The following is a 27,351-nucleotide window of genomic DNA, read 5'->3' on the forward strand; positions in this document are numbered from 1 at the left end:
TGCCATTATCACTGCGTACCCTACATATTTTCTTTCCGAATTGACGATCAATCAAAGCAGCAAAATTCAAAAAACAATTGCCCACTTCAGTTTTATTTGATAATAAGTAAACCCATACAGCTCTAGAGAAATCGTCCACTATAGTTAAAAAAGATGAGGCCCCACAAGAAGAACGAGTACGATATGGACCCCATAAATCACAATGTATCAATTCAAAAATGTCACTAGCTTTATTATTACTAACAGAAAAACTACTCCTAGGCTGTTTCGCATCAAAACACACATCACATGCCTTATTTAATATCCTTCTCGCACCTCTCACTGCAGGTACTAATTTCACTACCTCCTCTGACGGATGTCCAAGCCTTTTGTGCCACAGTTCAAACAAATCCTCTCCATTCACAGTCAGAATCTTCACTTCAGACATCCCACGGAAAAAATAGAGTCCATCCCTTTGTTCACTGATTCCAATCACCCTCCTCGTCCTGCGGTCCTGTATAACACAAAAATCACTTGTTAATTGTAATATGCTCTGAGATTCCTTTACCAATTGATGTACAGAAATTAAACTACAATTCAACTTAGGCACAAAAAGAACATTATTCAAGCATAATCCTCCGGGTAATGTCACCATTCCTTCTTGCGTTGCCTCTGCGGATTCACCGTTTGGCAAGCCGATTGGGCATTTATTTATTTTCTCCACATTTGTCAAACAATCAAAATTTCCCGTCATATGGTGCGTTGCCCCTGTATCAATTATCCACTCAAACTCATCAGCCTTACCATTCAAAAAATCCGAAGATTTAGAAGCATTAAGCACTTCCAACAGCTGCTGCCATTGTACGGGTGTAATTCCTGCAAGACCTGCTGCCTCCGATCCTCCTTGCAGGGCGCTATTATGGTGCGGATTGACATTCGTAGCCGTCGCCTTATGTGCACGTACCTGCCCACTTCCTCCGCCTCTTCCACGGTTTCCTGAACCTCCACCTCGGTTGCCTCCTCTCCCTCCATTAAATCCACCACGACCCGGACCACGTCCGCCCCTTGGACGATCACCCCACCATTCCGGGAAACCGACCAATTGAAAACAGCCACTCTCGTCATGCCCTTCACGGTTACAGTGATAACAAAATTTGCTCGAATTGTCAGTGATTTTAGTTTTGCCCCTAGCATCAGATTGCACCCTGAAAGCCATAACATTCTCATGTTCAGTTTTATTGATAGAGGTTTCGCCTTTAATTAGTCGTTCCTCCTGTATCACGCGTGCATAAGCTTTATCAATTCCCGGGAGCGGATCCATCGATAACAAATTGGATCGAACAGTTCCATACAGAGTCGAGTCAAGACCAAGCAGAAAGTGGTGTTGCATATCTTCTTCCCTCATACTCGCCACTTGACTGCTTATATCGCACGTACATCCATCACACTTGCACACCGGTACCTTCACATAGGTCACCAAATCATCCCAAATTTTGGAAAATCTCCCAAAGTACATGGCGACGTCTTCATTCTTACCCTGTCTACATTCTCCCAAACAGGACTTCAATTGGCAAATTTTTGTTCCATTCACCACACAGAATCGATTCTTCAAGTGCTTCCATAAAGTTTGCACTTCACTGTAATACGAGAGAGTCTAACGAACCTTCGGATCTATCGTGTTAAGGAGCCAAGACACGAGCATAGATTGTACGGCGTACCAATCTTCCAATCTGTCCGCTTCGGTCGGCTTAAGGATTGTTCCCTCTACAAAGCCAAAATTTTTCTTTGCCTTTAACGATGTTTGTATAGACCGCGCCCATTCGTCGTAGTTATCTCCCTTCAATTGGACCGACGTTATTACGTTTCCTGGATTATCGTTTGAACCCAGGAAGAATTGATCTATCTTCTTCCCGCCGCCTCCGGTTTTCTCCTCCTTACCGTCGGCCATGTCACCAAAAAGTAAACGAAAAATATTGTGGATTTAAATCGGTACTCACCGAACTCTCGTTGAGTGTTTAAACCTTCTCTGATACCATGATAATTTGTTCTCTCTGTAATATCTGTTGTCCCTGTTGTTCACATGAGTATCAATATTTATAGGTTACACACAACCTAGAATAATACAATCCTTCTCCTATAAGACTTCCTATCTAGAATCCCTTCACAACAGTTCTTCTACTTCCTATATAATACTGTGCCGCCAATAGGATTAAGCCTTTGTTTGGGAGTTTGGAGGTTAACGGAGGTGAGAGTTAAAGGAGGTAATGGAAATGGAAGGGAAGTGATGGAATGGAAAGTTAAAAGTTAACATTGTTTGGGAGTTTATAGGATGTAAATGAGGTTAAATGTTTAACCTTGTTTGGAAGTTTAAATATGGAGGGGAAGGAAGGTTAAATTTACATTGCAGAGACAAGAAATTTTAAAAAACTTTACGTTACTCCCATTAACCCCCAATTTGGAGGTTAGAGGAAGTAAAGATTTAACCCCGTTAACCTCCATTTACTTTCAAAAAATAACTCCAAAATAAGGTTAACTTAATACCAATGTTTTGAAAACCGGACCGGACGTTGAACCGGTGAGATAACTGGTTCAAGGTTCAATAGGTTCAACCGGTTCAACCGGAATGGTTCAACCGGATAAAAAAATAAATAAATATATATATAAAAAATAAAATGATGTTTCATTGAACATAAAATTAAAAATTTCATACATATAATAAACAATTCTTAAGTTACATATTAATTAAAAATTAAAAATCATACATATAATATAAAAATTAACACATCGGGAACCAATCCTTAATTTAACACATTAATTAAAAATTCACACATCTAAAATCAAACTCATAGTTTAACACAATATTAAGATTAAAATTAAATTAATTAACACCAATTATTAAAGAGGTTGTTCTCTACCTAATTTTTAAATTTTTCCTTAATTCAATATTTTTTTTCCAAAAAATGGAAAAAACCAGGGTCAATCCGGTTCACTGGTTCAACACCGGTTCGCGGTTCAACCCCGGTTTGATGCGGTTTAATATAGTTGAACCTGTATAACTAAAACCGGACCAGACACTTGACTGGTTTGCGGTTCGACCGGTTCGACCGACCGGTCCGGTCCGGTTTTCAAAACACTGTTTAATACTTAACCTTCCATTACTTCCGTTCTACTCCCATCAACCTTCTCCCAAACAAGGGCTAACTTGATCAATTAAAGGTTGACCGGACCCTACTTTTTATTTGATGGGCGCATGAAAAGGAATCTAGTAAGACCCTTGTTAGTTGGTTATTTTCCCCAACAGTCTTCGTGTGTCAGATCGATAAGTTTGATCGGAATTATCGCTAAATCTACGAAATGGAGAAGACAACTGAAGAATGTGAAAAACCAGGGTCACAATCAGAATCAGATGAGGATACAGATGACGACGATGAAGTACCGGAAAAGACGATAAGTCACTATTCCTCAAAGCACAGGATATTATTCGTCGGAGATGGAGATTTCTCCTTCTCTCTTTGCTTAGCCAGAGCTTTTGGTTCTGCGTGCAACATGGTCGCCACTACTATCGACAGCCAAGGTTAGTTACTCTTTGACTCTTTCTCGATTTCGTCTCTAGTCAAAAGTGTTTTTTCTGATTGTAAGGGTTTTTAATTTTTGGGCAGAGAAGATAGAGAAGAAGTACAGTAATGGAGTAGCAAATGTGAGGGAATTGGAAGAAAGAGGATGCTTGGTTCTCTTTGGAGTGGATGCGAAGCAGATGAGCCAACATTTCTTCTTGAGAACACAAAGGTTTGATCGAATTGTGTACAATTTCCCTCATGTTGGTTTCCTCTACCGTGAAGATAGCTATTGCCAAATCCAGTTACGTTTTCTTCTATACCATTTCTTTTGCTTTTCTTCTGTTTAAACAAACATAATTTACTTTTACATGATTCTTCTAAGCCAAATAGCTACAAATTCACAAAAACAAGGAATCCATAGATTAGAGTAGAATGTTAGATGCACAATTTGTGGCCTGAAAGATAAGGCAAAAGGCTTTAATCTGGCCATTCTGCTCTGCACAATTTGTGGTTTTGATATGTATGCTTGAAATCATAGATGGATATGTTGCACGGAAACTCCTTTTCACTAGCGCTTTAGGCTTTTCATATTCGTTTCTGGCTTAGGAAAATGTTTCCACTGGCAAAAAGAATCCAATTCCAATTAAGACTGATTCTAGCTAATTGAAACTTCCTCTATTCCACAAAATCTAATTATTCCTATCTTTTGCTCACTATTGTAATCATCTGTAGAGTATAAATACCATTTTTTTTGTTATTATACTTCAAATATTTATAAATATGTCTCTATATTTTTAATATTGACACGTTTTTTCAACACATTTCTGTTTCCTATAACATTTCCAGTGTCCGGTTTGTTCTATATCCGTTTCTGTGGAACATAGATGGATACAATCATTGTGCGTGATCAAACTGTTACAATGGTGCATGTGGTTTTAAACTGTTGATCAAGTAGCAAATTTTGCAAAAGTTTGAAGTAAAAAGGAGGGTCAAATGTGCCAGAATTAAAGTAATAAATGAGTCAAAATGATAAATCTCCTATGTAGTATGGTGCTTTGGTGGCATTTATCACGCACTTCTACTTCTAGGTCTTGAAACTCTTGAAGAATCTTGAAGTAAGCACAAATGGTCTTATTTGTCATTTCCTATGAATTTATCTATTGAAATCAAAAATTGCATATATCAGTAGATTGCCCTTTTTATATTTCAAACATGTAAAAAAAAGTTTCCCTTCCTAATTCAAATTCAAGGGTGATATACAATAGGTCTATTTTTGACATCCTATCCATAGTTAGTCCATTCGTCCTAGTTAAAACTCCATCTCCATATCAAAGTCACAATCGATATCGTCACTTCAGTCTCGTTTTTCTACCCGTTTCCCAAGAGTCTATGACTAGGAAGTCCAATAGGTAAGAGGCCAAATTTATTAAAATGATAAATTGTACGAGTAGAAGTCAAATGTTCACTTGTTAGGAACATGGAAAGATGATTCCTTTCCTTGTGTTGTGCAACATATACATTTAAAAGTACAAATATTGGATTTTGTGTTGATGAATTTGTAGCGTTTTTGTGTTGGGATAAAGCAGGTTAAACAAGAGACTGGTAAAGGGGTTTCTTCGGAATGCAAAAGTGCTGTTGGAGGAGAAGAATGGTGAGATTCATGTAACACACAAAGAAGGAGATACTTATCAGAAATGGGATTTAGTTAAGAAAGCAAACAAGATAGGTCTGGTTATGCATATGAGTATACCTTTTTCAAAAAATGATTATCCAGGCTATGATAACAAAAGAGCTCATGGAACCCTTTCTGATGCTTCCTTCACCCTTGGTTATTGCACTACTTACAAATTCAAGCTCAATTCCTCCTAATATCATGTATAATTGGTAAAATGTAAATGATTTAGAGATGTTTGTTGCCTTTGTTCTTCCAAATCCAATGTTAGATGATAAGATTGAAGCCTAAATTTGAATGTTTAGGCATCTTATATCCTTCTCTGGGCCTGGCCTTCTATTCTATCTGTTATGAAAGTAAATGGGCATTCTCCATCAATATCATACCTAACTATAAAATTATCACTAAATTAGATTATCAAACTTAATTCTAAATACGTCATTATTTGCTATATATAACAAATAAAATATGATTTTATATCCCAATTGAAAATTTTCACATTCCAATTCATAAATTCTAAACCCTAAACAATATATTTTAGATCCTAATATATAAACTCTAGTTCTTAAAATAGTAAATTTATTAGTTTGAAATTATCTAAAATTATGACTTGACATACAGTTATAAATAGTTTTTAAAAGATGAATTTTTTGTATAATTTCCCAAATTAAATCTCTTCTCCTTTTCTAAGCCGGTTATGAAATGGATTATTGTTAGAGAAATTTACATATAAATTCACACTTGAAAAACTATCTACAATTATATCAAGTCTTAATTTTCAATTATGTCAAACTAATGAAATTATTACTTTTAATATATTTTAAGAATTGGTGTTTATAAATTAAGAATCTAGAGTATATTATTTAGGGTTTAGAATTTATGAATTGGAGTTTAGAATTTTTAAATTAGAGTGTAAAAGCATATTTTATTTGTTATATACGAAAAATAATGATATAATTAAATTTGATAATCTAACCCTTTTTGTTACTCTCTTAAGTTATTGACCCAAGCCCACAGAAGAGAGAGGGAAAATGAGATCTAGATGCCATGGGCCACCATAATTCCTGACCCCAGTATGAAGGGATCTCTATAGATATATGTATATTAATTAGAAGGAAGAAAATTTGTTGTCTTAATTATTTATCTCATAAATAATGATATGGGACATAGTTATCATACTTTAACTCTATAATTCCAACTCTTAATTGTTAAAATACTATAAGTATGTCACCAAGCAAACAGAAACAAAGAGACCATTTTCATCTTTTGAACACCAAAATTTTGTTTATTGTAAATGAAAACCAATACAGAAACACTCCAATTTTCATATTTCAAATAAACAGAAACGCATATATCAATACAGATAATTATACCATAAAAATATTAGATTTTGCTTAAATATTCTTAATGGAATCTTGTTATTCTTTTTGGGTAGAAAAGGAAAGAAAAAATAAAACAAAGCCGCCTAACCTGGGATCAGCCTAGGAAAGCTGACTCTAACTAAATCATCCAATATCAGGGATGAAATGAACATCAAAGGAGAAGAAAAGGTTGAGAGGTCCAACATCCTTGAATGACCTTCAATAGCGAGACGGTCCGCAATCCGATTTTGTTCTCTATAGATATGGCCAAAGCTAACACAATCAATGGAATCTTGTTATTAATAACTCTTAACCATTCGTTAACCAAAATTATCAGAGTTACAGTGGAATAAACATGTCACGTGGTAATAAAGGCCTCCTTAAGGTAGATCTTTTTTTGGGCTTCTTATATGAATATTATAATTAAATTTAAAATTATAAATAAATCATATTATCAACTTAATTTTGAATATATCATAGGTAACAAATAAACTTTTATTTCCAATTTAAAAATTCTAAACTTAAATTCATAAATCCTAAATCCTAGATAATATATTCTAATATATTTTAGATGCCTCTATTTATAAACTCTAATTCTTAAAATATATTAAAAATAATGATTTTATTAATTTGATATAATTCAAAATTATAACTTGACATAATTGTAAATAGTTTTTTAAAAGTGAATGTCTATGTAAATTTCCTTTTTTTTTATATATCTAAAAGCCTACTTGTCATCAAATACATCAACGCTTTGAACCAACTAGACGATATCTTCTCCAAACCGATCGCTTCAAAATTTTGTATTCCAACTTGAGCATTTGATCCTCCTATGCTCAACGAGTAGGAGGATAATATAACATATTATTGTAATTATCATTGTACCTATTGTATTAGGGTTTCGATATACATATGTATGGTTTAAATTGAGCTTCTAATCTTTTAAATTGAGATATTAGATCACTGATTATTTATTATTGGGTTTTCTACATAAATATCATTAATAGCTATAAAATTATAGTTGAACCTTATTATCAAATTTAATTTTTAATATATTATTATTATTATTTTTATATATAACAAATAAAGTATGGTTTACAGTGCCTTCTATGGTTACTTTGTTTTTGACAAAGTACCATTACTTGGTGTGTTTTCACCATTGGATGATGGATTAGAAAATTAATCCAATGGTGAAAACACATAAAGTAAGGCTTACTTTGTTAAAAACAAAGTAAGCATAGACTTTACCATGTTTTACACTCTAATTTAAAAATTATAAACTTCAAATCCAAAACGATATATCCTAGACCATAATTTATAAATTCTAACCCTTAAAATATTTTCAAAATAATGATTTTATTAATTTGGTATAATTCAAAATTATCGTTTGATATAATGTTAGATAGTTTTTCAAATGTGAATTTCTATATAAATTTCCTTTTGTTTTTTTTTTCAACATATTAAACTCCTAATCTTTTAGATTGAGACATTAAGTCAATGATCATTTATTTTTTAATACATTAACACTACAAGAATTCAAGCTTGTTGCGACAATTTAATTTGTCAAAATAAGTTATATTTTTGTCATAAGAAACTTCTTGTTACAAACTGTTTTGTCACCATCCTAGTCACAATAAGCCCGTCTTAATAAGTTTTTAGTGACAAAATTATATTACCTCATAATTAGTTTTTAAATATTGTTACAACTATAATTTGTCATTAATCTAGCTATTATGACAAAATTTAAATAACCGTGAAATATGATTTATTGTGACTACATAATGTAGTAAGAAAAATGTTACATACACACACCCCATATGCAAATGCCCATTGGGCTTGCAGCTTGTACAACACAGGCCCAACCCGCTAAATCGTATATCTTATATTAATCTCTGACACATCTCCACATGCAAATGCCCATTGGGCTTACAACGTGTACAACACAGGTCCAACACCGTTTGGTCCAAGCAACTCTAATACCATGTCATGGAACCGTTTGAACTAAAAGCTCAAGATGATTAAGGCTTAATCGTATATCTTATATTAATCTCTGACACATTCTAATCCCTAAATAAATATGAAAATTTGTAAATTGATTTACGAAACAATAGATTAGTCTAATTTGATAAATATTACTGTCATAATTTGGTTTTGTTTTTCATTTTTTTACTAATTGTAATTTTGTCATAATAAGTACATTAATTGCGAAAACAGTTATTTTATCGTATCAATGTTTCGTTACATCTTTATATATTTATGACAAAAATGACGTGACAATTTGTTTTTATCATAATACGTATTAAGTTCTACTTTCTTGTGAAAAAAAATTTCAACAAAATTTTTTTTTCTCACGATTTCTTTTGGTTTTTTTACATTTTCTTACTAATTATTATTTGATAACAATAAATACATTAGTTGTAATAAAAAAAAATTATTTTTACGTATGAATTTTTGTCACAACCTTATGTATTTATGACAAAAATGTGTGACAATTTTTTTTGTCATAATATTGATTGACTGGTGCTTTATTGTGATAAATATTTGGATGAAACATTATTTTGTCAAAATTTTGTTTGGAATTTTCACATTTTTTACTAATTATTTTTTTGTCACAATAAGTACATTAATTGTGACAAAAATTATTTTGTCAGACGAATTTTCGTCACAATATTAGATATTTGTTGTAAGCCCATTTATTAAATTGAGTCTATTTTGTCCATTTAAAAGATCAATGGCTTAATGTATTTAAAAGTAATTGATCAATAACTTAATGTATCATTTTAAAAGATTAAGGACGTCATCAATAATAATAAAAATCTGATTAGGGATTTGTTGTAGCCTGAACTAAGTAGTAAAATTTATTAAGAAAATATTGATAGTTAAAAGCATAGCGAGCTCTGGGATGGAGATTAAAACCTCAAGGAAACGGCTGATAATTCTTGGAGGGTGATGTTTGACATTCGTTAATGGTGACGGTTAAAATTCCTTGAGGTTGACAATTGATGTTTTTTATCTTATTCGGTGTATCTGTTACAATGTTGGATTTCCTTTTCCTCTTCCCATTCTGACTTCTGTAGGTTTCCCGGTAATAGGGAGATCCGCGAGAACTCTTACCCATATCTTACCATTTCTTCGGAATTGTCCGCTCATAGGGTCAAGTGGGTAAGTGTAAAGGGAAGGCTGACTCTGCTTCAGCGGACCGGCACGATGCACTGGCTAGGTTCCGGAGCGTTACCTTAGTGTTTGTCCTATAGTCCCCACCTCTGGTTACTACGCCTCACCTCTGGTCATATTGCCTTAAATGAACATCTATATTAAAGCTTTAGAATTATCGTTACCTTGATATTTGAAGTTACTAAGAGCATTCCTAGTGGGAGCTTTTTGGTTGTAACTTTGTAAAATTGTTTACAACCAACCATTAGGGGGGATACAACTTAAATTAGTTTGTTATCTTATTAAGTTACAAACTTTATCTGACAATGAAAAAAACTTAAAAAAGACAAAAGTAAAGGGTGTGGAAAGCACGCATGCGCCAGACTACAGCGTCTGACGCGTGTACCACACACAACAGAAATTGTGAGTCTGGCGCATGCAATTATATAAAGAAGATAGGTTGCTTTTTAGGGATAATATCATATTTGGTCCAGTTTTGTTAATTTAAATTTCTTTTTAACTCCAATTCATTTCTTTTCCACCCCACTTAATTTAAAGTAGTAATCTATTAACTTATGCCTTCTAATGGTATGTCACTTTTCTTTGTATTTTATCCTAGGTGGCAACAAATAGTTGTTACCACCATTAGGGATGCTATGACATTGGGTTTGACAACTTTCAAATATTGTCTACTATTAGAGTGATGGTGAGTGCCAAACAAAATTGCCACTTTTTGGCAATTTTGCTGAGCATCTTCAATACAAGTTGCTTCAAAGAATGTCAAAACTTAACACATCATAATAAAATATAATATTTTATTAATTTAATAATTCGCATCACTTTTGATAACTTTTGTTTAAAAATGCTTTATTAGTAAGCAACTTTAAAAGTTGATGCAATGACTCTACAAATCATTATTTAATATATAATTTATTGTAATTATAAATATTGTCAACCAATAGTGAAATGAAAGAGAGAGTCATAAAAAATGTGTACCAATATCTACCAATAAAAATAAAAAAGGTGCATCAATAGTATTCAAGTAAATCACTTTTTTTATATTAAAAAAAGTTTGGCAACCTTGAAACAAGGTTGCCAAAAATTGACAATCTTGAAATAAGGTTGCCAAAAATTGGCAATCTTTTGGACTTTCTTGGCATCCATTATCACTCAATAATAGACACTCTTTAAAAGTTGTCAAACACAATGTCACTCTTTTGACCACCCTCCATTAGAGATGCTCTAAGGTTATCAAACTTTTTTTAATAAAAAGAAAAAGTGATTTGCTTGATTATATTGGTGCACATTTTTTATGATGTCATCTTTCATTCCAACATTGGTTGACAATATTTATAATTAAAATAAATTATATATAAAGTAATGATTTATGAGGTCATTGTGTCAATTTTTAAAATTGTTTACCATTGAAGCATTTTTAAACAAAAATTACCAAGAGTGATGTGAATGATTAACTTAATAAAATATTATATTTTAATCAAACAATCTATTGGAGATATTTAAAGATAATAGATGTTATATTGAGAATTGTACCCCACGGATTATTGTTAAAGAGTTTTTTTAACTTAAGTGATATATAAACATTACAAGCCTCAAATATACATTTTTACCTATATGTATTAAAAACATTAATATAATTACAGTAAAATCTCGATAAATGCATATCTTTGGGACCGGAAAAAAATATTCATTAAGCGAGATTATTTATTTATCGATAAATGAATAAATTATTCATTTATCGATAAATCAATATTTATTATTTTATAGATAATTTTTCATTGTAAAATGCATACATTGTATGTGGTAAGAAAAATCAATGACGATTGAAATGATCCAGAACCAGATGATAGTTGTGTTGTCGCAAATGTATCGTTAAAAGAGGTCTTTCAAGCAACGGTCACCTTAAACAACTACTTGCTACAACAAGAGCAAAATATACCAGAAGTTGTGTTTGCACTACAAAAAGTTAATGTTCATTTTGGTTTAGTTGGAAAGAAAAAACAATCAACTATAGATGCGTTTTTTTTTCAGAAGAAATGACTTCTAGTTGATCGATTGAAAGGTTTTGGTATATATATATATATATGTTTTCATTGGACCCTTCATGATTTAAATATTTTTATTACTTAATGCATTTAGCGAGGTTATTACTTTAGTCTATTGGTTCAAGTCGGGACCACAAGAATTTATTATATAAACGAGGTTATTATTTTATCGAACATTCATTTATCGAGATTTAACTAGGAAGTTTCCTCATCGCTTTGGCTTTAGGGTGAATTAGATTTGTATTTGCATGAACAATATCTTATTGTTCTCTTGAGTGCAATATTGTACTTAAAAAAAACAAATTAAGGCATTGGCATAAAAACTTAATTGGAGTTTAGCTTTTGTTATTATCACTTAAACTAATAAAGTTTCATGTACAAGAAATTGGAAAATAATTAAATTAATATTATAAGTTGAAGGACAAGGACAAATTGGAAGCTACTTACTCATAAACTCACCTCCATTTGTCAATCGATTTTCCCAACATAACACCTAACCAATATTCTCCACAAAAAGCAACCTTCTATAATCTCAAACAAAATAAGTACTTATTTAATTAATTAAAAGACAGACAGACCATTTGTCATTTTAGTTTCATTTTATCACACAAAGTGTTAGAAGCAACCTTCTAAATATTAAATTCTTGCTCTGAATCCTAGGACTTCCATCACTTCCTTTGTCTCATTAAATTTACACATTATTTGTAATAAACAAAAATATTTTGTGTTTCTTTAGAATTAGAAATTGGAACTATTATTTAAGATATATGTATTTTAATTTTTAAATCCTTTGACTGATAAAGTATATAATTCTAAAAAAATTTAGTACACAAAAACCTTTTAAAATCTTAATTTTTTTTAATCAATAAGATGAATTAATGAGCTCTTACTTGACAAGAATGTAACATAGTAGGTGAAATAAAACACGGTAAAGAATTAAAGAATAAAGGACAAGTATTGAACAAGACGACTGGGCTATTGCATGAGCCACTCTATTAGCTTGTCGTTGAATCCATTTGACTAAGTAAGAGTCATTTGTTACTAACATTGCTCCGCACCGAGTGATTAAGTCTCCAAATTTTGACTCATCCAATGAAGCGAAGTTAATTGCTCCACGACTTGTTTGGCATCTGATTCGAAAACAAACCCCAAGACATTTTGATTATGCAGCCATACCATTGCACGCAACAACACCTCAGCTTCGCACTCCTTCACCAATGGACAACAGTGCAATTTATCTGATTGACCGAAAACGAACCTTCCACATGAGTCACGAACCACAGCGCACAGTCCCACACAGCCTTTCTCAGCAAACAGTGCAACATTCGTGCAACAAGAAATGAGCCCTGTAGTCGGAGCATGCCAGATTGGGCAATTAAGAATAGCAGTTCGTCTCGCCTCTGAAGCAGCAGCATGTATCCCTCGCAATTGTTTAGTGCGGTCCCACTCATAGAGAGTATTTAGTGCAATGAATGAGATCTGATCCGTGTAGTAATCGCGTAATTCCACAATCGCTCATTCCTAGCTCGTCATATGCTCCATAAGTGCATCAAATCAACCAATAAAATGAGTAGATGAAGATTCCACAATTTGACAGAACCACAATGCAATATTTGAAGCATTACCAGTCTTGTTGATTACCAGACCCAACATTCCCGTACTCTGTCGAACCCGAGTTGCACTCTCGCATTCGATGAAAACATGACATGTAGCCTCCCACAGTCCGTTACAAGTCACACAACATCAATTTACACTACAAAAAATATGACCTTTTATGATGATTTTATTTTCTACGAATATAATTTCGTCACCAATAATCATTTAACCATGACAAATTCTACATTTTGTCACCGTTTTTAATTTTTTCATGACAATTTTTAAGACTGACTAAAATTTAAGAAAATGAATTTAGAGGATAAGCTTTTTCCTTACGAAATAATGATAAATGGTGACAAAGTTATCGTCATGGTAATAAATACTTTTTGCGACACATTTTTTTTCGTGATAATTTAATTCAAACAAACAGTAACAAATTAGATTTCGTCATGTCCTACTATCTTTTGTGATATTTTTTAAATATCGTCATATATTTTGATATTATTATCACGATGTATGAACGGTCGTCACTATAATATTTATAGAGAAATTTTAGTAATTTCAAATTGGAGAAAAAAAATATAATTTATTACGAAATATTTTTAACAGATGACGGTTAATTTTTTCATCGTGAAATATAATATATTAATAACAATTGTAATACATCATAAAATAATTGAAAAATATGTGACAAAATATATATTGTCATTTATTATTATCTTATTGTAACCATATATTTATATTGTTATCTATTTAAATATATTTTTTACAATCTAGTCATAACATAAAGCTAATTGATAGCATATAATATTTTGTATGATAATTCTTACTTGTCATAAAATAATTGGGTAAATTACACCTATGGCTACTAAATTTTATCCACTTTAACATTGTGGCCACTGAACTTAATACGTTTTAACATCCGTAGCCACTCAACGCTTCAAAACGATCGTTCACAACCTCAAAATAAAAAATTCGAAGAGTTAATAATATTTTAAAAAACTTTAATTTTTGAAAATTTTCGTTTTGAATATAATTATGACATTCAATATTTGAAATAATTTGTTTAATTTTTTTAACAATGATTATACTAATTAATTATATTTTTTAAATAAGGTTAAACTAATTTATATATTATATGTTTGTTCATAGACAGAGTTTTGTATGAAGGATAATAATTACTATCCACCTGACATAATATTCGTGCGTCGAACCAATAATTTTTTTTTTTTTGGTAGGAAAGGAAAATAAAAGCAAAAACACAACAAACGCTCAACCCGTGATCAGCCTAGGGAAACTGACCCCCACCATATCCTCCAAAATCAAAGAAGAGATGAAGACCGGAGGAGAAGAAAAGGTAGAAAGACCCAACAACCTAGAGTGCCCTTCCATCGCCAGACGATCCGCAACGCGGTTTTTCTCCCTAAAGATATGAGCAAACTTAATAAACTCAAAGGAAGAACCGATCCTTATAATGCTTTTAATGATGTTCAGATTATTTCGGCAAATAGCATTGCCCTCAGAAATCATTTTAACCGTTTCCTGGTTATCGGATTCAACAAGAATCTTTTTCACCCCTAGATCCTTAGCAAGCTTCATGCCAGAGAAAATTTTATGACATATTAATTTAATATCATAACATATATTTAAATTGTAGAGTTTATATTTTAGATCCATGGTTTATATTTTAGGGTCTAAAATTTTATATAAATAAATAATTAAAAATAATTAACTAGTTAATTATATATTGACATTTTATGACCTTAACAAAATTAAAAAAAAAAGGACCATATGGAATCGTAAATTAATTGCTTAATAAGATAAAACAAAGAAACTGCACTGTGAGAAAGAATTAAAAGCCAAGGCATGCCCAAAAATATCTAAAAGATAATAACTTAAGCAAAACTAAAAATTGAAAATGAAGAATTTTTTTTATAAAAAATTTAGGACCAATTAGCTAAGGACATGGCAACTTGAAATAATATAGATGTGTTTGAGTAACAGTTAAACATCTCAATTTTCTCTCACTATGAAAGCGGACATAGATGGTTAGGAAATATGCTATGAAAGCGGAAGTCATGCGATCGTGAATTGAAACGGAATTTGAAGATAGCTCCATTAATAGGGTTGTGAATTGTTGCAACACTATCTTGTTGTTCTATTTTCTTCTCTCATTTTTGTTCAGTGTCGACTGCAATTAAATCATCCTAGCTTTAGGAGATTTCCCCAAAATCGCCTTGGTGAAAATGTACTTTTGATCCGATAAAACATCCATGCTCCCCAAAAATGGTATAAATTTATCACTGGAAGACATTTGGTACCACTACAAACCAGACCCAGCAAACCTGGCATCATCGAGCATCAGACCTGATGGGAGATTTCATTGTGCCATTTGGTTTATTTCCGAATAGAGATGAAGAAGCTGTTGATAGATTTATTTGTCATTTTTCTTAACTTTTTTGTTTTCAGTGAAGACAGAATTTAGAGAAATGAACAACATTAAAAGATGTCATTTTTCTACGAGCAACGGTACAATGATTTAAGATGACTTCAACTTGCTCGCATTTGCTACCACTATTTTTCTGTTAATTAATATTTGGAGTATCGTGTTGTACACAAATTTTCTTATTTATTCCACTAATTAAATCTAGAAAATTTTGGCTTATACGATTCAAATATGAATCTTGACAAATAAATTAGGTTTTACTTATATATGGAAACTTAATGTTTCAGATGAAACTTACTAATTATTGGGCCAACACCTATCTCTTTCATCTATAACAATATAATTGTCACAATTTAATACTCCTCCGTGACGAATTAAATGTTAAATGACAATAATAATTGACAATTATAATGGCATTAAAATTCTACAATTTTAGTCACATAGACATATTCGTCACTTTAACTCTATTTTATAATGATGAATTAAAAAATTTGTCAATAAAATATTTACATTTCATGACAAAATTTAATCTTAAGTGACAAAAATTATCTCAGTTACAACATCACTAAAACGTTATAACTCCAATCTTATATTTGTATTCGTCACCTTAACTATATGTTTGAATGACAAAAAAAAATTTGACGTCATATAAACGTTTACTATTAATGACGAAATAAAGTTTTAAATGACACAATATTTATAATAATAGTGACAAAATAAGCGTCACTAAAACAAAACATTATAGTGACATATGTTATTCTTCATTATATAAAAGTAAATCACTTATGACAAAAAGTAAAATTCGTCATATATACATAATACCACGCTCCTGCCGTGACAATCATTGTGACGATAAATTTTTGTCACATTGTGTATAGTGACGAAAAATCATGTTATCCTGACAAATTTTGTGCGTCGCAAAAGACCAAATTTCTTCGGTTTCACCATTGTTGGCAAACAATTCCGAGCCAGTTGCCACCCGAAAGAGCGAACCTTATGCGGCACCTCCACATACCATAACTTATTCTAGGCTCTAGTTATATGATACCTCTCTCCCCCTTCAAGTGACACCACACACCAATAAACACTCTTGATGGAGTATCTCCTTGACGGATGAGCCTGCCATATTATCCAATCCGTAGTATCCATAAATCGAGCAAGTAGTTTGTTCATTTCACGAATATCCTTATCTTCAAACACTTCTTCCAGCAGTTCACTGTCATATTCACACGAGTTTGGTATAAACAAATCGCAGATTTTCAACTGCTTCAAACCCTCAATCATCGGAGTCTGTATATAACAGTTAAACTCATCCCTTAGCCATCTATCCTTCCACACATTTATCGAGTGACCATCTCCCATTTTCCATATGATACCTTCTCTAATGATCAGTTGAGAACTCCAAATAATTTGCCATATAAAATTGGGTGAATGCCCCAATTAGGATCCCAAAAAAATCCCCTCTTGGATGATATTTAGCTTTGTAAATTTTACTGATAAGCGAAGTGGGATCGATAGAGAGAAGCCACCCTTGTTTTCCCAATATAGCAAGATTGAAGGCTGTGAAATTTCTGAAACTGAGTCCCCCGAATAACTTAGCACACAATCTGTCCCAAGATATCCAATTTAGTCCCTTCTCTCCAGATTTCTTATTACCCCACCATAAATGAATTCAACATTTTCTGGAGTTCATCAGCCGTGGAAATAGGAAGTATGAAGACAATCATAAAATAGATAGGAATAGCCTGACTGCAACTCGAATGAGTGTAGCTTTACCCACTTTGGATATTCCTTTCCCATGCTATCGTTGAAGTTACTGTCATGGCCAATCCCTAAAATGAGCAAAAATAGCCTTCTTCATTCTATCCACCAATGAAGGAAGCCCAAGATATATACCCGTGTTAATAGGATTAGACACACCCAAAATGCTAGAAATCCCATGCTTCAATTATGATGCAACATTCCTATTGAACATGATACTCGATTTGGCAAAGTTAATAGCTTGTCAAGATGGTTATTCATATGTATGGAGTAACTCCTTGACAACTTGAACTTCTACCATGCTAGCCTGACAAAAAAGAAACGCATCATCTGCAAACAATAGATGGGACATAAACGGAGTGCCCGTGCTTACCCGACACCCATGCAATAAACCCCAATTTTTCGAATCAGATAACAAAATAGACAATCCCTCCACACATACGAAAAGAGATATAGGGATAAGGGATCCCCATATCTCATGCCTCATTTAGGGACAACTGGTCCACTAACTGGTCATTGACTTTAATCATATATTAAACAGAGAAAACATATAGCATTATTAGACTGACCCACTTATCTGTAAAACCCAACCATAGAATCAACTCCCTTAGACAATTCCAATCAACCCTATCATAGGCCTTGCTCATATCCACTTTCAGCGCAACATTTCCTTTTTTTTCTTGGCAACATTACTGTTGAGACTATGAATCAATTCAAATGCAATCAAGACATTATCATGGATAGGCCGACCTTTAATAAATGCAGACTGGTTTTTAAAGATGATAGAAGGTAACAAGAACTTTTAACTGGTTGGCTAATACTTTAGAGATAATCTTAAACAAAACATTACACAATGCAATTGGACAGAGTTCTGTCATATCATATGGGTTTTCAGACTTCAGAATTAAGGTAATAATAGTATATATTTAAACCAGATGGAAAATACATTATTCGATCCATGTCGACCCGACATTGAAAATATCATCACACAACAGGTCCCAAAAATATTGGTAGAACCTCGGGTTAAAACCGCATGGGCTTGGTGCCTTATTCGAATGCATTTCAAATAATGCCTTTCAAAAATCTTCTTTGGTAAAAGGCATCAGCAGTTGTTCATTATCACTGATGGAGACTCGGGCCTGAAGACAGTCCACCACCACTCGCTAGTCACTATGACTATCAGAGAAAATCAAAGAAAAGTATGTCTGCGATATCTTAGCAATTCCGACCGTATCAGACACCTAATCCCCTGCTGAGTTCTATAGTCAACTGATGCAATTTTGCTTCCGTCTTCCATTTGCAAATGAATGGTAGAATCAGGTATTCATGTCCCTTTCTTGAAGCCATAGAAATTTTGACCTCTATCGTCAATGGTCATCCTTTTGTAGTAAAAGACTAACCAGTTCCATTTGTGTATCCTTATACGCAACTATATCAACTTCATCTAAACTTCTCCTCAATATATCGCTCCAATCGTACCTGTAGTTGGGTGATGTTTTAACGGAAGTCTACATTCATGTGTCTGCCCCACTGACCCAAGCCAACTTCAACCTTAGACTGATCGCTCTCCACCCAAGCCATAGTCACGACTTCCCTAAGATCCGACTCCCTGATCTATTTTTGCTCAAATTTGAAATATCTGGGAATAAAAGTGGGGATAATTTCTTCCATTTGTAGTACAATCGGAGAATGATCCGAAGTTGGAGCTACAGTATTGAAACTGCAACTATTCTGAAAATGCATTTGCCACTCATCGGTGCACAAGCAACGGTCCAGCTTCTCTGGAACCTCATTAGGTTTTCCCCGATGTCGGATCTAAGTGTGCAGGTAACCCATTAAAGGCATGTCATTAAGGCCACATACAGCTAATGTTTCCCTAAAGCCCCGATAGAACCATTCCGGATGTTCTATAAGACCTTTCTTATCTTTGTGACTAAGAAAGTCGTGGAAATCCCCCAAAATTACCCACGGGAGAGGAGATGCAGCACTCAGGTTTCTTAAAATACTCCAAGAAACCTTTCGTCTAGCTCTCTCTGGGAACCCATAAAATCTCGTGAGGCACCAACATCCAACAACTGTATCATTGACAGATAGGTCAATATGATTGGAGGAAAAAGGAAAGCAAGGAGTAGTCATTTGCCTTCTTCCAAAACACACACACACCATCGCTTCGACCAATACACTCAATAGAATAGCATCCTTCAAATCCAATCTTATTACGTAAGAATTCAATACGCGGATGGCACGCTAATGTTTCATACAGGAACACAACATCGAGCTTATAAGCTCAGACGAGCTCATATAGAATAGGAACTGCTCTGACATTGCCCATGCCTTGGCAGTTCCAACTGAAGATTTTCATAATTTAGGGCAAACTGGTTGGCCTGCGAGAGAGGTTCTTATCGACTCTGTCCCTGTCTAGACGTTTAGGTGAATCTGTTCCTGATCATGTGCCCTCACTAACTTACTAGTACTGCTCGAAGGAGGAGTTGACTCAACTCCATAGTATGAATAACCATATCCTAGACAGTGTCCTCAGGTCGAAGATTCACATTCGTGCCATTCCCTCACCTTCTCTTGCGCTTTTTTGAAACCTCCAACCCAACTACTGGCTGTTGAATACCGTCTAAAATGCTTATTGACCTCCCTTGCTCAAGATGCTGAAACCAAAGTTTCGGGCTAGATGGAGCATGTTATGCTAAGGTGACATACCCTGCTGAGTAGCCACTAGGTGATCACTTATTAGACCCGATGATGCAGTTATACTATTGGATACCAGTTCGTCATCCTCCTTGAGCCATCGTTCCCCTTAGAAGATTCGGACGTCGAACGAGTGCCTCGAGGGAAACATCTCATAGTCGAACAATCTCCTCTTCTTTACTCTAGAAGTAAACGTCACAATGTCTATCACGGTGTTCAATAAAACAACAAATAAAGCAGAAGATATGAAGCTTTTTATATCGGAACACACATGTTGACCACTCGCCCCGTGCTCGTCAGACTTTCTTTTCCCTTTGTAGTGGTTTATGGCTATCAATGTAGACCCTAGTCTGTAACAAGCACTGCTCATGGGTCCATTTGTTCTTAGGATCATATGCTACAAACGACTTGATAAAGTTCCCCAAAGCCTGTGCAATCGTCTCCAAGAATAGACCTGGTGTGTGATCATAGACTTGAACCCAAAAGTTAACATGAGTCATTGGAGCTTTAGATGGCACTTCCCCTTCCTTGAGAGTATGGAGTATTAACAGATGATTATCAAATGTCCAAGTACACAAAAACTTAATAAAATTTTAATATATTGTCCAGATTTTTTTTTAATGAAATGAAATTTGAGATTTGAAACTTTATCGGTAATTAAAATTACTAGTTCTGTCAATAATTAAGTTTCCATTGACTACAAATCAATAATAATAATACAATCAGTTCAAATTTACAAAATTTCATGTTATTTAGACCCGTTTGTTTTACGTATTTCTATTTGTTGTTGTTTGTTATTACTAATAAGTAGCATATATTAGTTGATTTTTTTTTATTAAAAGGGTAAAAACAATTCTAAAAGATTGAAAATTAATATTAATTGGAAAAGAAACTATGTAAAAATTTCTATCAATTTACAAGATATATATGTGTGTGGTATTAATTTGAGAAAAAGTAAAATTAATGGAAAGGAGAGGCTAGAATTGTCTAACTTATTCTATATGGACATTACCTATTTAAATTCACTTGCAAAATCATTCATCATTACATTACTTAATTAATTAAGATTACTAAGAATCACAGAATATAGCTTTCTTCAGTTAATTTTTAATAGAATCAGGTAATCAGGTTGATAGGGCCCACACCCATAGATTATTGAAATCCACTAATTAATTAAACATGCCTTTTTGTGGAATCAGAATTCTTAGGACTTTCCTATTATTCCCTTGTTTGAAACTTAGCTAAGAAGAAATTTCTTTCTAATAATTCTTGTTCTACATAAATTAAAAAAATAAAGTAGTATATTAATTTTATAATTTTTTTCAATAAGATGTTTTAATAATTGAAAATTTTCGATATGATATTATTTTATTTGTAACTTTATCATTATCACTTAACATTTTTTTTTCCTTTATTTATATATGACTATATAAATATATCTAATAATCATTATATTTTGAGATAAGTAGTATGTTATGATAAAAGTGTGCTCCTTCATTATTTATGATTCAAAATAAAAGATATATAATAAAAGAAAGAATTATTATATGTGGCAAATTAAAAATATTTCATATAGTTTAAGTTTTTATGAAAAGAAAATGTTGATTTGAAAATTCAAAAGAATAACATTTTAAAAGAAAATATGTACCAATATTTTAAAGGGATATGGTCAAATTTACCTTTATTAGAGTATAAATATACTCAAATATAAAAAATGGTAAAACTTTATTCCCAACGTTTCTAATTTAGAAAATTTTAAATCCATATATGTATATGTGGATTTTTTTAAGTAAGATATTAGAACTCATAAAACAAAATTCTTATCTTGATTTAGAGACGAAAGTAGGAGAGCATGGGATCCGAACGTATTTGTAGAACCGGATATATGAGCCAATGGTTATAACTTATAGGAATGGTTAAAATCTCGTGAGGCTTCAACACCCTCGGCTTCAGGGATCTATCCTCTCTCCACAAAAGGCTGCTGGAGTAGAATTTAGTATCCGACTTTTGAGGTATGTATTTTTCTCTATGTATCTATGGTCTTAGGAACCAATGGTTATAACTTATAGGAATGGTTAAACTTGTATCACCCCTTCATCTATCTTCATTTGGAGAGTGCAGAGTGTATCCCTGACATATGAAAAATTGTGCATTTTTAATTTTTTTATATCCCAATTAAGCAAAAAGTATGTTATTTCTATGGGGCAAAATGTTTTTTTTAACACAAAATCATATGAGCCGAATTTATCTTTTATACTTTAAGTAGTTAAAAGTTAACTCACCGCTATTTGACCACAAAATCATTTCATATTGTAAATATTAAAGATAAAATTTTAGTATTCATAAAAGTATATTTACATTTTTTTATGGTTTAGCAAGAGTATAATTATATTATCTTATACGTTGATCCATAAATTTACGAGGTTACACCGGTAGAAAGCACTCCAATCTGATTGGCCTAAAGAAACTAAATGATGGTAATTGATTTGCAGCTTTTTTACGAATTTAAATTTATGAGAAATATGAGATTTATCATCTCTTTATTTTAGTAGTATGTACTTTTTTTTCCTTATATGTTGTATTAGTTGTCATCAATATTTATATAAGATTTTATTCCTATTATGATTTATTGTACTTATGTCTTTATATGGAATGAAAAATGCTTTTTTATAAATATATATATTAAAAAAATGTGAAGGTAAAATTTGGAAATGGTCCCTATTTAAGAAAAAGAATAGAAGTATGAAGCAAAAGAAGGATAAAAGAGTAATTAGAAATAGAAAACAAAAAAGAACTTTATAACGGGAAATTGGTAGGAATTCCGATATACGTAGCTGGCTGCTGATTTTGATTTTTGAAAGAAAGAGTTACGTGGCTTCTGTTCTGACAGTTTCTTGTGTTGCTATCCTTCTTCCTTTTTTCATCATTCGATACGGTTTTCCAGTAAAAAATTCCCCCCTTTTTACTTTCCATCTCTTCTTCTCCATCAACTATTAACTGTTCCATTCACAAAAGGTTTCTCTTTTAAACATATTCCCATTCCATTTTGCCTCATCTTCTTGATTTTCTCGGCTTTCAAATGGGATTCTTGACCACTTTGTTGGGTGTTCTTGGCTTTGCTTTCGGACTTCCTATTGGACTTCTACTCGGCTTCTTCCTCTTTGTCTATTCTAAACCTCTAAATGTCAAGGTCATCATCAATTTCTCTTTCTCTGCTTAATTCCCTGTTTCATCGGTTCCTGATTACCTTTGCTTCTTTTTTTCTTTGATTTTTTGATTTGGTGATGTTGTTAGATAAAGATGAATTTGGGGTTTTTTTTATTGGATTTTGATGAACTTGAATCAATGGTTTAATCTATTTTTCTGATTCTTTTTCTTCTTAGTTATGACTGTTGCATTGATATTTCTTTATTTCACTTGATTATGATGTTTGCCTGTTTTTTTTAACTTCAATTTGTTGATTATGTCATATATCGAATGTTTTTTATTTCATCATCGTTGCTTCACACAGATTTTTGAAGTTTTGAAATGTTTGAAGATCAATCCTGCTCAAGGAGCATTGAGAATTTTGTTGTTGATATGTTAGAAGTTGAGCCTCAGTTGCAAAATATATGAATTTTGAGAAATTTGAAGTAGAATCTCTTAAATGGTCTTCATATACATAGTGCAGAAGAGGTGTTTGATTTAATGACCATTTGAAGGAGAATTTGTATTTTTTAAACCAAGATATTTGCCAAAGTTCACTTCTCAATCAAGTTTATGCTTTACCACTTGAAGGAAATAGAATTGCTTTATTCTTAGCTTAAATTGCTTGCTCTGCTGGTAAGAATAAGCTGATTGAAGTAACAAAAATGATCATCTAAAAAAAAAGTTAAATGTTTTTATCTCTGCTGGAGAAATATGCTTAATGATTTGTTGGACTCTCAAATACAGGATCCAGATGTTAGGCCTCTTCATGAATTAGACTCGAATATGTTGGATGAAATTCTTCCAGAGATTCCGTTATGGGTGAAATGCCCAGATTATGAACGGGTAAGCATACTACATTTCACTTTTAAATACTCATTACAGTACTATCATAATCGTGCCGGTTCCATTGGATGCTTATTGTAATTTACTATGCAAAATTATTTGTTTTTGTTGTTTATGTTGGTCTGATTTGTAGGTAGATTGGTTGAACAAGTTTCTGTTGGATATGTGGCCTTACCTTGATAAGGTAATCTAGTGCTTGAGCAGCCTTAAACTTGTTGATTTATCCCGGAAAGGGTTGTTTATGTTGACTGTTATCATGGTACAGGCGATCTGTGCTACCATAAAAACCACAGCAAAGCCTATATTTGCAGAGTATATCGGGAAATACGGGATTGAAGCTATTGAATTTAAGCATATGACCCTTGGAACTCTTCCTCCAGCGCTTTATGGTAAGGCTTTGTGATTAAAGTTGATTGAAACTGGTGTTCTTTGTGACAGTTGCAGCACAAATTAACACTTATGTGAACATAAATTTGAAGTTATATTTTATTGTATATTATTAATGTGGTCTACATTGAAATTGCACAGGTATGAAAGTCTACGAAACGAATGAGAAGGATTTAGTCATGGAACCGGTAATGAGGTGGGCTGGAAATCCAGACATTGTTTTGGTGTTAAAGCTAATGTCTCTGCAATTTACAGTTCAGGTCAGAAAAGCCCCAAGGGATTTTTTTTCTTTTTAGTACTTGGTTTAGTTTTTACAAAGATTGACACAATGCTTTCCTGCAGTTAGTTGATTTGCAAATATTCGCGGCACCACGGATAACTTTGAAACCTCTAGTACCAACATTTCCATGTTTTGCAAACATTGAAGTATCCTTGATGGAAAGGGTAAGGAGGTTTTCTTTTTTCTATTTGTCAAATGGAAGATTTTGAATCATTCATCAGTCATTCACAACTGCTTGTCAACAGCCTCATGTAGATTTCGGACTAAAGATTCTGGGAGGGGATGTAATGTCAATACCTGGTCTTTACCGTCTTGTTCAGGTGCTGCATTGGTAATACTTGCATCAGTAGAATACTCCGAAAACGGATAGAGTAATGGTTTTTGATAGTCCAACTAATTCAATATATTTGCAGGATACGATCAAAAAACAAGTAGCACACCTCTACCTTTGGCCTCAATTTCTTGAAATACCAGTCCTCGATGCATCAACGTGAGTTTATAATTGATTACAGTTCATGATATGATTCACTTTTACAATTTTCTCTCAATGCATCAATTTATTTATTTATTTGTTTTAGCGTGGCTGTAAAGAAGCCTGTGGGAATACTGCATGTGAAGGTTGTGCGGGCAATGAAACTCTTAAAGGCTGATATCTTGGGAACATCTGATCCCTATGTCAAACTCAGCCTGACTGGAGAAAAGCTTACCACAAAGAAGACCACAGTCAAGAAGAAAAATTTGAATCCTGAGTGGAACGAGAACTTCAAGATTGTTGTCAAGGATCCTCAATCTCAGGCACTTCAAGTAGAAGTTTTCGATTGGGATAAGGTTTTTAACTTCGAAATCTAAATATCTGTTTACCGTTTTTAGAATCTATATATTTACATGTTTCTTTTGTTTTTACGGGTAGATTATCAGCATGGTAGTTTAACTCTACTATTCTGAAAAACTCATTTTTTTACAGAATAGGCTGAAGAATTTTCCAGTCTTGTTCATTTTCCTGAACTGTATAATTTTCGGCCTGATTTCGAAGAATTTGAACTGTCCTGATGAAACTTTGAATAATTTTATATGCGAAATGTCTTCCTTTTTTTCTTGTCCTATTTCACATTTAGGTCATCTTGTCCTGTAGGTGGGCGGACATGACAGATTAGGAAGGCAGATGGTTCCCCTGAAGGCGCTGACAGCATATGACATGAAGGAATTTACTCTTGATTTGCTGAAAGACACTAATATTTCTGATCCTCGAGACAAGAAGAAAAGAGGGCAAGTTGTGGTTGAGCTGACCTATGTGCCCTTCAAACAAGATAGTAAAAAGTCGAATGAAGACTCGGATTGTGGAAGTGATAATGAGGAAGAGGTATCGATCAGCGGTGCAGGTTTACTTTCAGTTATCGTTCAAGGAGCCGAAGATGTAGAAGGAGAGAACCACAATAATCCATATGCTCTAGTCCTTTTCCGGGGAGAAACAAAGAAAACTAAGGTGAAAAAACTTGTAATTTTCCTTCTTCAACAGTGACTGAATCATGCTATGTTAGTTATTATTGTTTTGTGCTGTGATTTCTTGCAGATGATTAAAAAAACTCGTGATCCGCGCTGGAACGAGGAATTTCAGTACACACTTGATCAACCTCCTTTACATGAAAAGATTCGCATTGAGATTATGAGCAAGCGGATGCGCTTTAGTTTTCGATCGAAGGTAATTACATTTATGATTAGTAGCTTCCTTGTTGTTGATATGTATGAATATGTTTGATATGTTTGACAATGTAGGAATCACTGGGACATGTGGAGATAAATCTGGGAGATGTTGTGCATAACGGACGGATCAACGAGAAATATCATCTAATCGATTCGAAGCATGGAGTTATACATGTCGAGATTCGATGGGATACAGTTTAAGAAAATCAAAATGTATGTAGATTGTAGCTAAAAGTATATGTATGAGGACAAGAAAGAAATATTGCTGCATTTGTTTTTTCATTCTTTTAACTAAAAAAAGAAAATAAAAAATTGAGTTTTGTTTTAGCTTTTGTGATGAATAAGGTTTGAGCATTGATCATTATAGTGAACCAAAACAAAATCAACCTATTTAATCCAACCAAATATTTTGATTTTATTAGTTTTATTTTTGGGTTAGGTGAAGTTGGATTTGGCAGGTTGGATTAATTGGTTGATTGGTTGGGCTGGTTTTTTTTTATCACCATCAGCATGGAATTCATATAAAGAAAAATGAATATTTTTTTAATTATTGTATAAAACATAATTTAGAGTGATCTAATTTAAAAAAAAAAAATTAAGTTTATTCATTTGTACAAATTATGTTATCAAAAGTAACAGTATAAGCAGGACCAATTAATTCCT

General features: G+C 33.0%; 2 protein-coding genes across 4 annotated transcripts; both read left to right on the top strand.

Moving 5' to 3' along the window:
• The first annotated feature begins 3,213 nt into the window (after window positions 1–3,213).
• On the top strand, window positions 3,214–5,586 carry LOC136226030 (uncharacterized protein At4g26485-like). Its single transcript, XM_066014300.1, has 3 exons — window positions 3,214–3,553; window positions 3,639–3,837; window positions 5,123–5,586. The coding sequence occupies exons 1-3, from the start codon at window positions 3,334–3,336 to the stop codon at window positions 5,403–5,405; spliced, it is 702 nt and encodes a 233-aa protein (XP_065870372.1). The 5' UTR covers window positions 3,214–3,333; the 3' UTR covers window positions 5,406–5,586.
• Window positions 5,587–23,141: 17,555 nt separating this feature from the next.
• On the top strand, window positions 23,142–27,015 carry LOC136227598 (synaptotagmin-3). 3 transcript variants are annotated; one of them, XM_066016296.1, is made up of 12 exons: window positions 23,143–23,478; window positions 24,222–24,320; window positions 24,454–24,504; window positions 24,586–24,709; window positions 24,849–24,967; window positions 25,050–25,151; window positions 25,233–25,307; window positions 25,401–25,477; window positions 25,566–25,815; window positions 26,120–26,470; window positions 26,558–26,686; window positions 26,761–27,015. In XM_066016296.1, exons 1-12 carry the CDS (start codon window positions 23,368–23,370, stop codon window positions 26,887–26,889), a joined length of 1,617 nt encoding a protein of 538 aa, XP_065872368.1. In that variant the 5' UTR covers window positions 23,143–23,367; the 3' UTR covers window positions 26,890–27,015. The 3 variants fall into 3 exon arrangements, with proteins under 3 accessions (XP_065872369.1, XP_065872368.1, XP_065872371.1); XM_066016299.1 differs by lacking the exon at window positions 23,143–23,478 and adding an exon at window positions 23,579–24,110; XM_066016297.1 differs by lacking the exon at window positions 25,233–25,307 and having other exon boundaries at window positions 23,142–23,478.
• The last annotated feature ends 336 nt before the right edge of the window (window positions 27,016–27,351 follow it).

This window comes from Euphorbia lathyris, chromosome 4, assembly GCF_963576675.1.
Source record: "Euphorbia lathyris chromosome 4, ddEupLath1.1, whole genome shotgun sequence".
In the NCBI taxonomy this organism is placed as follows: Eukaryota; Viridiplantae; Streptophyta; class Magnoliopsida; order Malpighiales; family Euphorbiaceae; genus Euphorbia; species Euphorbia lathyris.

Bases quoted from the DNA above. Each gene is read 5' to 3' on its own strand.
- LOC136227598 (XM_066016296.1), top strand. From the start codon at position 23,368: ATGGGATTCTTGACCACTTTGTTGGGTGTTCTTGGCTTTGCTTTCGGA. The intron at 23,479-24,221 runs GTCATCATCAAT...TCTCAAATACAG, and splicing joins CTAAACCTCTAAATGTCAAG to GATCCAGATGTTAGGCCTCT. The intron at 24,321-24,453 runs GTAAGCATACTA...TCTGATTTGTAG, and splicing joins AATGCCCAGATTATGAACGG to GTAGATTGGTTGAACAAGTT.
- LOC136226030 (XM_066014300.1), top strand. From the start codon at position 3,334: ATGGAGAAGACAACTGAAGAATGTGAAAAACCAGGGTCACAATCAGAA. The intron at 3,554-3,638 runs GTTAGTTACTCT...ATTTTTGGGCAG, and splicing joins CACTACTATCGACAGCCAAG to AGAAGATAGAGAAGAAGTAC. The intron at 3,838-5,122 runs GTTACGTTTTCT...GGGATAAAGCAG, and splicing joins GATAGCTATTGCCAAATCCA to GTTAAACAAGAGACTGGTAA.